The sequence below is a fragment of the Gastrolobium bilobum genome, unplaced genomic scaffold (assembly GCF_033153095.1).
Source record: "Gastrolobium bilobum isolate Gb01-03AN ecotype WA unplaced genomic scaffold, APGP_CSIRO_Gbil_v1 utg548, whole genome shotgun sequence".
Lineage (NCBI taxonomy): Eukaryota > Viridiplantae > Streptophyta > Magnoliopsida > Fabales > Fabaceae > Gastrolobium > Gastrolobium bilobum.
Window position 1 is genome coordinate 29936 of NW_026896940.1, and position 14227 is coordinate 44162.

Genomic DNA, 14227 nt, shown 5'->3' on the forward strand with positions numbered 1-14227 from the left:
AAATTAGAAAACAGGAATAATAGTAAATATAAATCCAAATCTTTTACCCCATATGATGCAAAAACTCAAAATTTGGTAAACTTGGTTACCATATAAAAACCCACACTTACCAAATCTATGTCTTTAACTACCTCGCTGACTCTGTTCTTTTGTCTCTCTGTCTTTTTCCTTTATCCTCGCCATTCTTTTGGACAACATTTTCTCTTTCATTTTTTTTTTTTTTCTCAATTTATTCAAAAGAGTTCCACCGGATCACACCCAATACAAAAAAAAAAAAAAAAAAAAAAAAACTACTAAAAAGGAAATTAATTAATAAATATTCATAACTTTCTCTCTCGTTTTCCGGGAAAATATAATAACGACAAATTTTCCCGGGAGCGAGAGAGGTGGGGACGGGATTTGGTGCTTTGAATTTCTGGGATTTTTTTTTTGATTCTATCGAATTTCAAATGAACTGTATCGTCTCTATGATTTATTATCATTTAATTGCGCCTCGCATGGTGATTAAGATTCATCTATCGCGTTGATGCAGTTTCTGCTTCTTCTTCTGTTCCAACTTTGGCTATAAAGAACCGAGACCCCTTTTGTGGAAACATAAAAAAAAAATCAAAACTTGTTTTTGAATCTGAATTGGGTACCAAAATAGTGCCCCTGTTTTGATCATGATTAGTTATTGTCTCTGAAGAAAGAGAAACAGAGACAAAGAGAGAGAAGCATGGAGGAAGAGTTTGCGAAGATGGAGGTCGAAGACCAATTTGAGGATAATGAGATTAATCTTAATTACGAGTTTGATGCTCCTCGGTTCTGCGATTTCACCCGGCCCGAGACCTTTTTTGATGCTGCTGAAGCAGAACAGTGGTTCGAATTCACCGCGAGTTATCCACCTTCACGTATGAATCTAAGGGAAAATCAAACCTCTGTCTGATGCTTTTGTTTCGTGAATGATGATGTTTTGTTGTGTTTGAAAATGGGGTTGATTTTTTTTTTTTTTTTTTTTAATGATAATCACGGATACATAGTCATCAACTCATTTAATTGTTGATTTCTGGCATTGCAATTGAATGTTCCAGAAAAGAAAAAAGTTCAGGTTTTGATTTTTAAATTATTTTATTATTTTTTTTTTTTTTTTATGTTTTGTGTGTAGCATTTCTCGTGAGGTTGAGATTGAGATGGGGAAACGCTGATGAAATGAAAAGTGAGAATATGGTTGCTGATGATTCTGGTCCTTGCATGGAGCCTGAACAAGATTCATCAATTGAGGACAATAATAACACAGGTACAATTTTCACTTCATGGGGTCTGCATTGCTGTTAAATTGATGGCACAACATTTTGCAGCTTTTGCTGCTAATACTTGCTGTTAAATTGATTTTATTGAACGTTGCTCAAAATTATTATCTTAAGTTTTTGTGTTACAAAACGCAAGAAGATATTTGCTTGTTTATATTTTGTTTAACACCAATCACGTTTCAGTTATTAGTAATTTTTGTTGGTTGATGTTTTGTTATTAATCATCCTTTTGATGGTAGCGTGTTTATGATTGCTCAATTCACCAAATTTCCCTGCAAGCATGAAATTTGGGCCACCATGGACATTCTTGAAATTGCCATATGTTTTTCTATACTTTAAATCTGGACTTTAATTTTCTATGTTCATTGAAATTTTATTGATTGAATATATATATATATATATATATATATATATATATATATATATATATATATATATATATATTATATTTTTTCCTGTACTTTTCATTTGGGTTCATTTGTTATGGACCCTAATTAGTTTGGGAATATGGTGTTGATGTTGATTGAAATTTTATTGATCTTTAAGCAGCTTTTTGTGTGAATCAAGCATATTGAATTCTCTTTCATTTTCTATATAAATTGTCATTTAGTTTTGTAACTGAATAAAGATTTGTTTTCAGGACTTGAACATTGTGATCAAACAAGACAAGATACATTAAATGGTGAGAAAGAGCCTCTCAGGAAGTCAAGTCCATCCAAATCTAAAGTTTTGAGTTTTATGAAACCAACAGCAAGTCATTTGGCCAAGCAGAAGAACACTCCAGAAGCCCAAACCCATCAACTTTTCACAAGGTGCCAGTTATATCTCACCTCCTGATTTTGCTTGGTGGTGGACAATTTTATATTTTTTGTCTCATTAAATATTTGCTAAGTTTTTTTTATTTATTTATTTGAATCTTAGGAAGCACTTTTCTTCAATGGTATTTTATCTTATGACTAATATAATCGGACACAATTTTCTATGTTTATGTCTTTTCCTTTGTGACAATGTTTTTATCTGTTTCACTTTTTGATCTTTGATTCTGAACATGTGCTTTTTCTTATTATCTTCCTCCTTTCTTTTCCTTTAATCTTCATTTCTTGTATCATTCTTAAACTAAGCAGGTTTCAGAGACAGAATTCTTCTTCCACAGATAGACAATTAACCAAAAGGCAGAAGCTTGAAACTGGTTACTCGCGTAAGGTGAGCTGTAATTTATATATACAAACCTTTCATTCTAACAGTTTTGAAATCTTAACCTTATTTACCAACTACCATGAGTTCAAGTAGCAATGAGCTCGTTTCCCTTCATTAGAGGTCTCGAGTTCGAGTCCTGGCAACAGAGAAAATGATCCTAGAAGACCTGCCTCCAAATTTATTTTTCATCTCTCTCTTGAAACTGAAATATGTGTTCTAAATTTATATTTTATTTTTTTAAAAAGTTTATTGTTAGTACTCAATTCAGTTGGTGGGAATTTTTGGTATTCATGACAGATTGCTCGTTTGAAGCATCAAATTCTTTTTACACATAAGAAACATAAGGGGGTAAGTCAGGTAACCAGTTTTTCATGAAGTATAATCCATTTTTTGTTTGATATGGATCTTCAGTTTTGTTTATCATGCATGAGGAAAGTTGGTGCAGTAACCAAGACAATCTATGTCTAATTTTGAATTGTGATGCAGGTTGATCTTACTGATGCCAACTTAGCATCTAAACCAAAAGTTACTATTCCTAAAGAACCTAATCTGGAAACAGCACTCAGGGCACAAAGACGCAAGTATATCAACTACTACTCAGTTTATAATAGCCATGTCTTAAACCTTTTCAGTGAAATATTGTATCCTACATATGGTGATGTTGTGACTTTTTAATAGGTCTAGAACTAACGCTGAATCTGGTGGACATACAAAATTGAGTTCTGAGGCGCTTAGATCACGGTCCTTAAATAAAAAAGTAAGCACTTTCACTTTGCGCTTCTGGAAGAAATTAATATGTACTTAAATCTTAAAGCATGTGAAAGTGTAGTTTTTTATAATCACAAAGCATATGAAAACACCACTAACAGAATTTCAAATAACTAGTACTTTCTTAGTCATATTGTATCTTTTCTGATGCATTTTTGTAATGGAATGTATTGAAAACTCAATACAATGAAGATGGTTTACAGTTTCTTATTTTTTTGACATACACTTTCAAGGTATTCCACTTGAAAACATCAGAGAGGGCAATGCAACACACCTCTAGTAATGTTAGTTACATAATAAATATGCATTAGTTGTTGTATCTTTGGAACTATTTGCTTTTGTTTCTCTATCACTTAAGTAAGATGATTTAGTTTTGTACCCTCAAGCAATCATATTCCCCTTACTCATAGGGTGATATTCACAATGTTTCCATTGGCAGAAGCTAATGACTTTTACACTGCAGGCTGGAGGTATTTTGAACTGCAATTCAATCTCAAACAGTGAAACAAAGGATCTCAAAAGGTATAAACATCTAGATTTTGCATTGATATTATAAAATGTCTGATTTTCTTAAAATTTTAGCGTTATGATTACAGAAATGACATGCGGGTCATTCATGCATGCATCTTTTGAGAGCATATTAATGAGCAATTGTAATTTTTCTCTTATTTGGTTCTATTCCTCTCACAGGACAAACTCAACGTCTAGTGTTGGCTCAAGGCAGGAGAAATATAGAATGGTTAACAAACTCCAAGGTAACCCTGATGATAAGGTAAGTAATCATTGATGTTCTAGGCTTCTTAGCAGGATAGGTGTAATTTTTCTTTCTGTTTCATTCTTGTTAAAAGAAAAAAGCAATTGGTTATATGTGTTCTTGTTGTGCTTGAATCAGCAATTCTCTGGTAAAGGGGAAAGAGGTGTCTTCCGAAGTATCAAAGTATTTCCGATGGTAACACATGTTTGTTTTTAAAAATTTATCATGTTTGTATATGGTTTTCATTGTAATTTCCTTTGTTTTTTGATTTCTATATAGGAACCATATGACAAGAGAGTTTTAAATGAACCACCTACAGAATTATTTAGCAAGGTACTAACTAAATGTTCATTTTTTCTTAATGATCTGTCTGAATTTATCAAGTATATAGTTCAATGTTTGCATTGATACACAATGAGTTTCTCCGCTTTTTTTCTATTAAAACTTTTGGATCTTGTGTCCTATTTTGCAGCTCTCCATGGCTTCTGAAGTCAAACAAACTAAAAAATCACTATCAAAGGAGCAACCAATTTCCAAGGTTCATCTCTCTGATGAGCATTAGGAGTTAGGACAAACTAAGATTCCTTTTAGTATATACTTTATCCCTTCTTATGCATGGTTATTCCTATTATTCTATTGCAGGGCTTGAAGGAGAATATACCTGGATCCTTGCGTAAGGAGCATGAGGTATATCAGTAGTTTTGAATACACAATCATTAAGGTTTTTGTTGTCCATCAAACACATTTATTGATGTTTGAGCTTGTAAAATTTCAGACTGTAATAGATTATACCTGGTCATTTCTCACTTTGAGTCTTAATGTAAATTTTACTCATAAGTCTCGGTTTTGTCTCAACATTTAACTTCTAGATGATGAACTTAGTCCAAGAAGAAATTCAAAGACGATGTAGGAAGCAGTATCAATGTGTGAGTAAAATGAGTCCCTCATATCAAAGAGGACCTGCATGCTGGCAAGTAGAACATAATTTGCTTCAGAATTTGCTTTTATTGACACTGTTAGAAACTTTATGTAAATTACACAAAACTTTTTTGTTTTTGAAACAGGAACTTGGACGTTAGCTGAAAATACGGTGGTGGTTCTCCTGATTGGTGCTTTTTATACATTTGCTTAAAATTCAACATAAAATTCCCCTCTGTAATGGGAAGTTCAACTGAGTTTATATTGGAAACCATTCCAAAGGGGCCTTATTTAACAAAGGATTCTTGCTACAAGATTATTTAGGGAGGAAGTTCCAAAATGGAACCTAACACCTGCATTATACAACAATGCATTAGACTTATTGAAATTCCTTTCTGTCATTTTCCTTTCATGTTAAGTCTATGTATAAAGAAACTTACAAGATGTAATGTGGTACGGTTTGAGGCATAAGAATATTACACTTGTATAATGTTGCTGGTTTACCTCTATAGTTACTACGGTTTGTAACTTCACACCATTAGAGGCTTTTGCACCATTGGATACCGGTGACATTAATAGGGATGTTGTTACACGCACAGTGATTAAGGTAACCTGCTAGTGGTAAATGTTCTCTCCTTTTACATTTCTTTGGCAAGCTTCCAACAATAGGCCTTTTGCTCACCCTCTTATTCAATACAATCACTCTTCATATTCTACCTCTAATAATTTCTTTTATATTTTTAAGGTTTTTAAAATTAAATTCTACTATTTTAAAATAAAAATTCCAAAATTAATGCAATTATACCAAAGGAGGATGAGTTGCTCTTTCTTTCTGACACAGTAAGATCATGAGTTCGAGATTGGAAAATAATTTTTTTGTAAAAATATTAGAGTAAGGTGTGCAATTGACTCTAATCCGTACCCTTATACCCTTTAAGTGGAGGAGCCTTATGCATCAAAGTTTGCCAATTTTTTAAAAGTAATTAGAGGTGTAAATTGGTTAGGCCGGTCTACAGGGATCTACGGCCTAGCCTATATTAAGACAGACTTAGCCTATTACAAATAGTCAAATAGAATAAGCCTAGATTTTTACAAAAATCTATTTAAAAAGCAGACAATAGACTTTTTTGTACATGTCGGGCCTATAAGCCTACAGACATGCCTATATGATATTATTTACTTTAAATAAAATTATTATCTTAATAATTTTAAATAATAAAGTAATATTATTTTAGTTATTTTTTTAATTATTGAATATTTAGTAGTTTAAACAGGCTAACAGGCTTGGGGCAAGACTTTTATTTTTTATATATAGGTCAGAGCAGACTTCTAATTTGAGCCTACACATGCTAATAGATCGGGCCAGACCCAAGATTTTTTACACAGGTCTGACCTATTTAAGCCAAAGCCTAGCCTATTTACACCCTTAAATACAATTATACCAAAGATTTAAGTAGAATTACTATATAAAGTTTTAGGAAAAAATATTTCTCCCGTCACCGGATATAAAGTTATATGTAGTGAGCTCAAAATAAATGTTGTTTTAGGATCATAAGATTAAAAAATTATAATGATAAAAATTAATATAACCCTGCAATATATTAGAATTATAAAAATACATTGATTTCCGCCTCAAGATTTTTTACACAGGTATGACCTATTTAAGCCAAAGCCTAGCCTATTTACACCCTTAAATACAATTATACCAAAGATTTAAGTAGAATTACTATATAAAGTTTTAGGGAAAAATATTTCTCCCGTCACCGGATATAAAGTTATATGTAGTGAGCTCAAAATAAATGTTGTTTTGGGATCATAAGATTAAAAAATTATAATGATAAAAATTAATATAATCCTGCAATATATTAAAATTATAAAAATACATTGATTTCCGCCTCAAAACGATGTCATTTTGAGCTCACTGGAGATAACTTATCTCCGTTGGAGCTTTACCCAAAGTTTTATTCTCACTCTTCGAGTAATTTATTTCAAACATAAAAACTTCTATTTCAAGTGAAAAACTTTAATGATTAGAATGAATTATCTTGGCTTTTCTTAAAATTTGATAACGCCACAACATTCTAATTGCTAAGTTTGAATGAGGTGGATAATTCTTATATCGATCTAAGTTGATCCTTTTACAGGAATGTTTATTTCGAGTTTTTACCAAACAAGTACTCTCTTGTATTTTTATTTTTCAGTCACAGCACACTAGTTTTCAAAATAAATTCTCAGACATCTTTGTGCATAAAAAAAATGTATGGAACACGATCGGTTGCAATAGAGATGGGGTTTGGTTAAGAATATCTTGGATAAAGTAGAGGAATTAGGAGACAACTACAATGAGAAAAATGACAACGTTTTGCTTATAATAGCATCACAATTTTTGTTGGTGAATTCCTACAAATAGGAGGACAAATAGATGATAACTAGGACATTTCTATTTATACTCTGAAGACCGTTAAGCTTTATTAAGTTATTATTGGGATTTAGTTAAGTTTTTTTTTTTCTAAATATTCTTAAATATTAAGAATTAATTGTATTTAGGAAAGTGATAAGATCATATTTTAGCTCATTCATTTCCATTTAAGTATGTTCTTTTCTCATGACATCAGCATCACTGGTGCAAAATTACCAAAAATACTATTTTATTAATCTCGTAACTCTCTAATTTCCCTTGTGTTGAAATTAAGGACCAGTTTAATTGTGTTTTAGTTTTTTTTTTCTTAAAACTGTTTTGTAGAATAATTATGAAAATAGTTGTTTTTTATGTTTTTTTTGTTTTGAAAGTTAAAAACCAAAACAGAAAACAAAAATAACTCAGACATGTTCTCTAAATTTGATTCTAAAAACAAAAAAATAGTTACAGTTTTTAAAACGAGTTTTTTTGTTCTGAAAACTAAAAACTGTTTTTAAAAACAGTAATCAAACAGAGCCTAAGTTGCTATTGTTGCGTGCGAATATTAATGCATGTGTACATTAGCAACAAGTAATATATAAGTTATGAGTCCTGATATCATTTCCACAGAGATGATTTATAAAGTATGAATTTAAGTAAAAGGAAATTATTGTTTTTATGTTTGATTTTATAAAGTAAAAGGTAAGTAAACTAAATCTAACTAATTAAATTAATAAAACAGCAAGCTAAACTCAAGGATTAAAAGTATGGATGTGAAATATAGGTTAATTTTCCCAATACTGCAATTATGTAACAATGTTATAGCAGAGATCTATTAATTTCTAATTAGTAACCGAACACACGATTTTATGTAGGATTCTCGTCAATCTTACATGTATAACCAAACACTTAACCCTCATATCTTAAGCTAGATTTAACTATTGAATTCATTGAAGAACAAGTTCAATAGCTATATGGTGTGAATGATCTCTCTACCCATAACTTAATTAAGTTTCTTTAACTTAATTAATCTACACTAATTAATCAAGTATGTATCTCTCGAAATACATACATGAATAAAATTAAACAAATTCATAAGTAAATAATTAAAGATTAATAAAAAGAAAGTTTAGGCATCCATTACAACATCATAACATAGGTATTCTATCACCAAAGCTAAGAAATATTTAGCTGATGATAGAAAGAAAGAATCGATAGAAACAGAAGAAGAAACAAGAGGACATTGTTGTATCAATACTCTAGTTCTAACTCTGTGCACAACCTCTGCTAGGGATGTGCGTGGGTCAGGTCGGGTCAGGTTTTTGTCCGACTCGACCCAACTTGGTTTTTACAGGTCAGGTATTTTGACCCGACCCGCTTTAATTTGATCCAAGTCAGGTCTGACTTGGTTTGAATTTTGTTGAACTAGTTCAGAACTGGATCGGATCTGACCTGACTTGGTTTCTGAAGTGGGTCAAATCTGACCTGACCCGTTTTTGACTTGGTTTCTTCACAAAATTTCGACGATATTTCTACATTGCAAATGACGAGAATTTCGTCAAAAAAATTATTTTTTCGTCGGAATATTTTTTGTCGAAAAGCAACGAAATTTTTTCTCTAATGAAAATTTTACAAAAATAAATTTTCTATCGAAATTTAGTTTCCGTCAAAAGTTTTGACGAAAATGATTTCTTCCATCAAATGTTTTAAACGAAAAAAAAATTCTATCAAAAATTTTGACAGAATATTTTGCGTTCAAAATTTCGATAGGAATGTGTTCTGACGAAAATTGTTTCGAGAAAAATGTTTCATTCGAAACTTTCGATGAAATTTAGATTCTCTAAAGAATTTTAACAGAATATTTTTTCCGTCAAAATTTTTTATTACAGGAATGTGTTCCATAGAAATTTTTGATGGAAATATTTTTTATCAAAAAACTTGACGAAAATATTTAGTTGAAAATTTTCGATGGAAATGTGTTCCGCTAAAAATTTCGACGAAATTTTTTTTTTGTCAAAAAGTTTAACGAAAATTTTTCCGTCGAAAACTTTCGCCGAAATTTGAAATCTGTAAATAATTTTGATGAAATTTTTTTTCGTCAAATTTTTTTGATAGAAATGTGTTTCGTCCAAATTTTCGATGGAAACTGTTTTGAGGGAAATGTTTCATTCGAAACTTTCGACGAAATTTAGATTCTCTAAAGAATTTTTACAGAATATTTTTTCCTTCAAAATTTTTATCGAAATATTTTTTGTCAAAAATTTTTACGAAATTTTTTTACAAAAATGTGTTCCGTTGAAAATTTTGATGGAAATATTTTTTATCAAAAACTTGACAAAATATTTAGTCAAAAATTTTCGATAGAAATGTGTTACGCTAAAAATTTTGGAAAATTTTTTTTTTGTCAAAAAGTTTAATGAAAATGTTTCCGTCGAAAACTTTCGCCGAAATTCGAGATCTGTAAAGAATTTTGATGAAATTTTTTTCCGTCAAAAAATTTCGATGGAAATGTGTTTCGTCGAAATTTTTATGAATATATTTTTTGTGAAATATTTTGACGAAATTTTTATGACAGCTTATTCACCAAATCATATGGGAGAAATGAAGAGGGGCAATGGGATCCCGGTGGAGGTTACATAGCCTCATGCATTAGCTGGCCATTACATTTCAAACAATGGGATCCCGGAAAATGAACATCACCTTGAGGACAAGATGATTGTTAGGGGGGAGTATTGATACGAGCCTATCATAGTCAGCAAACGGTTTAGAAGGGTGCATAGAAGAAAGAGAAGCAGGGGAATATTACATAATGCTGAGTCAGCAAAAGTTGTTAGGAGTAAGTCACATTGGATGGCATGGGGTCACGTTGGGTGAGTTGGTTCTATTTAGATGAGGGGTTGAGCATTCTCAAGGGGTATCTGGAATCTGAATATGGAATGGGCCCTTGTTTGGGATTTGGGAGAGAGTGAGACCTCTAAAATTGTCTCACAATATCCATAGTATCTTTACATTGTTATTTCCAGTTTTTCGTTAATTCTAATAGCTTTAATTTCTGCAAAAAAAGTCTCAGTAATTTGTATTGTTCAGTGTTTGTGTTTGCTTTTAATCAATATATGAAAAAAGGACTGAAGTTATTCATGTCAACAAACATCTTTTCTTGCTTTACTTCTGAATCTGAGCTGAAGTCCGTAACAAAGTGTGAGTGGATTTTGTAGTATACCATGTTTGGTACAAGTTTCACAAAAATTATACCACCAAAATATGTTGCCCGAGGTTTGTTGTTTGTGTGAAAATTGTGATGAAATTTACTGTTTGAAAACACCACTTCTCATGTGGTATTTTTCATTTTACCAGCTAAGTGAAATCTTGGACTCCAAAATAAGACGAAAATGACCCTCCCATCATCTCGGTTTGTAATACAGTCACCCATTCATTTTACACAGGAATTAAAATTACAACATGAAATCAGATAACTTTTACAAACATTGCATTCAAATTGCAAAATGAATATGCTTTTAGAACATATTTCTATGTCTTGCCAGTTGATGTCTTTGGCAGATCAGAAAACACCAGAGTCTTAGAGCCATATAACGAGGCAAACGATTCTGACAAAATTATAAAAGGGTTATTTTTGTCATTTCAATTTATTTTCCCATCAATATTTTACCTTCAACCAAACGTAGACTCAGAAAATTTAATCCATTTTTTCCAGTAATATTTTGACCTACCAAACAACTTCTTTTTTAACTTTCCTATCAAACTCACTTCCCCACCATATACCTAGTAATTATATTTCCCTAGCAAAAAAAAATATTTCCTCTACCAAATGCCCCCTTAGTTCCATTAAGAGTAAACTCTAAGCCAGTCTGAATATTCCAAGCCTTCACAATAATGACGCCCACATAATCAGCTTACATGTAATGCTCCAATACGCAAGACATGACAACACAATGAAATAACTCGAAATCTGAAGTTAGAGCTTACCCTGACAACATTCCGCACACCAACAAAAACCCATGGGCCCTCACTTATCAAAGATGTAACTTTGGCACCAAGATTTATCACATTAGTACATCGACCTGAATGACAGTCCCAGATCCGCACTGTCCCATCAGTGCTGCCTGAGAAAAGTTTGTCCAATCCAACCGGAAGTGCAATCCCAGTGACAAACTGTTGTCATAAGTTTTAATTTAAGCAGATATTAACATAACAGAAAGCCACACAATTCCTAAAAACACTCTGTTCACTTTTGGTTCATTAGGATGCTGTTGGTAGTTCCGAAATAAAATAACATATAGTTGAATTATAAAACTCAATGATTCTAATTAGAAATTATTAAAATATCAGTAAAAAATTAATTCAGCGACAGATAAAGTTTAATTGAATTAATTTAGATACCCATCCTAATATACAAACCAAGGCTAATAAAGAAGAATTTTATAAAATTTGTACTAAATGCTAAAAGGAGGCACTAGAACAAAGTATCTTCTTATGCATGGTTGTCAAACTCGAGATTTTATGCAAACTCGGAAGGGTGAACCAAAATCGTAAATCGCAGAATCGTAACACGGATCGTAGGCTCGTAACACAAGATACAAATTATATTTTTATATATTTATATGCATATAAAGTAATATAATAAGCAAATTTAATTCAACCAACCAGCATAATAATGTCATACAATAGTCATAATCACATAATGTCTCAAACACATAAAGTCATAGCCCACAACATTCAAATCCAAAACAATATATCAATCAAATCTCAATGGAATGATGGAATGTCATAATCATCCTCCTCCTCATCATCTTCATCACCATCTTCATCACCATCTTCATTATTTCCTTCATCTTCATCTTCATCTTCATCTTCATCACCAAAACAATGTTGCATGATGTTTTCTCCACCTTCCCCACCAAGTTCAGAACCACCATCAGCTTCAGGTATCATCATCAAAACATCTTCATATGTAGCATCTAAGTTAAATTCAGGAATATCCAAATCATCTATATCTTCAATAATGGATGGGCTTCCCTCATTTTCCACAATCTATTCATCATCAGATGAAAGATCATCTATGCTATAAAACTCATGCTTTGCCCAACACTTTTTTTGCGTTCCCTCTTCTTGGACAGTTTTAAATTGGCCATCACATATACAAGATCATTCATTTTCTGCTGTTTCAGGCGATTTCTTTTCTTGGTATGGACCTAAACAAATACAAACCCAATGAATATATAGCAATTAGCAAGTAATAGGTAGTGATTTTAAATTTTAACTATAAAAGACAAATAATTTACCATCTCAAAAGCACTCCAGTTACGCTCACACCCAGACGAACTGCATGTCAAGCTTAATATACGAATGGCAAATCTTTGTAACTCTGGATACTGAAATCCATAAGATTCCCACCATTGTGCTGGAGTCTTTAATTTCAAGCCTTCTTGAGCTATTGAACTACCAAAAAACTCTTCTTGCATCTTGAAATTTTCAATTTGCTTATCAATGCGATTTCTTTCTTCAATACTTGTTGTCATCCTATCCAAACACAGATATAGTCCATGCATAACTTCAAAATCAGCTTTAAAATCAGGACCATAATGAAGTTGAGGATTAAGGTAATAGCCTGCAGCATGCAAAGGTCTATGGAGTTGTCGATCCCATCTGTTATCAATGATTGTCCATAGTGGGAACAAATTGAGTTAGTTTTAAAACAAAGGCTACAAATTACAAGGTTCTTTTGCTTTAAATTCATAATTACCTGCTTTCGACGCCTCTGAGATCGCTTCAAATAGTTTCTTTTGCTTTATCCATTGCTTCATAAATGTATCCCATGGCTGGTTTTTCATCAGAATCAACCATACGAAGCACTTTGATTAACAGAAAAGCACCCCTCAAGCAATTGACAAGGTTCTTCCAAAACTTCTTGTCTATAACCACATCCTCAATATATTTCCCATCCTTTGATTTTGAACATTCTTTGCAATGGTCCCTTGTTTTCACCTAGGCAACCCAAGGTCAGATATGATGTGGCAAAGCGAGTCATGCCTGGCCTCACCAAATCCTTTCCTTTTGTAAAATGTTGTAATAAACAAATTAAGGAAGTCCTTGAATATATATATAAGTAGTAATTTTTCTCCCCTTTGCAATGGTATCTTTATGCATTGGTATGCCCTCAAGATCTTCCAACATCAAATCAATGCAGTGAGCGGCACAAGGTGTCCAATACAAATGTAATCTTTTTTTCATCAACAACCTTCCAACAACTTTGTAATTGGCAGCATTGTCAGACACAACTTGAATAACATTTCTTCTCCCACCTCATTAATAATTTCTTCAAGCATAGCAATAATGGCTTCAGCGGTTTTTGATATATGAGAGGCATCAATAGACTTCAAAACAACTGTTCCTTTGGGGCTATTTACCAAGAAGTTGATTAATGTCCTCCTCCTTTGATCATTCCAACCATCAGTCATTATTGTGCAACATGTTTTCTTCCAAAAAACTTTATGTTTCTCCATATCAGTCATTGTCAACTGCACATGTTGCTTCAAATATTTTTCTCTGATTTCATGGTAGGATGGAGGTTTAAATCCATGACCATGTCGTATAACATCATCAAACATCTCTTGAAATTCATCACTCTTCACAACATTAAATGGTATAGCATTGGCATAAAAAAATTTAGCAATTTTTGAACATGCCGACTCTCTCAAATCCTTCTTAACTAAACAATTGATGGTGGTTTGAGTACTCACTCCTTTTCTCTTGAAAATATTTGGAACTTGAGATTGAGAGCTTTCATCTTCTTCTCCTTTTCTTTTTTCTCCAAGTATTTCACATTCATTTGGAGACTGACTACTTGATTTCTTATTTTGCAACAAGAACACAATATCCCACATT

General features: G+C 32.2%; 1 protein-coding gene across 4 annotated transcripts; it reads left to right on the forward strand.

The window, feature by feature from the left end:
- Positions 1-320: 320 nt before the first annotated feature.
- Positions 321-5498, forward strand: LOC133302880 (uncharacterized). Of its 4 annotated transcripts, none has more exons than XM_061502695.1 (15): positions 321-890; positions 1145-1276; positions 1930-2101; positions 2414-2492; positions 2784-2843; positions 2973-3067; positions 3165-3243; positions 3718-3776; positions 3945-4026; positions 4147-4203; positions 4288-4341; positions 4481-4546; positions 4651-4695; positions 4878-4978; positions 5073-5498. In XM_061502695.1, exons 1-15 carry the CDS (start codon positions 716-718, stop codon positions 5089-5091), a joined length of 1275 nt encoding a protein of 424 aa, XP_061358679.1. In that variant the 5' UTR covers positions 321-715; the 3' UTR covers positions 5092-5498. The 4 variants fall into 4 exon arrangements, with proteins under 4 accessions (XP_061358679.1, XP_061358681.1, XP_061358680.1 ...); XM_061502697.1 differs by having other exon boundaries at positions 4147-4191; XM_061502696.1 differs by having other exon boundaries at positions 2784-2834.
- The last annotated feature ends 8729 nt before the right edge of the window (positions 5499-14227 follow it).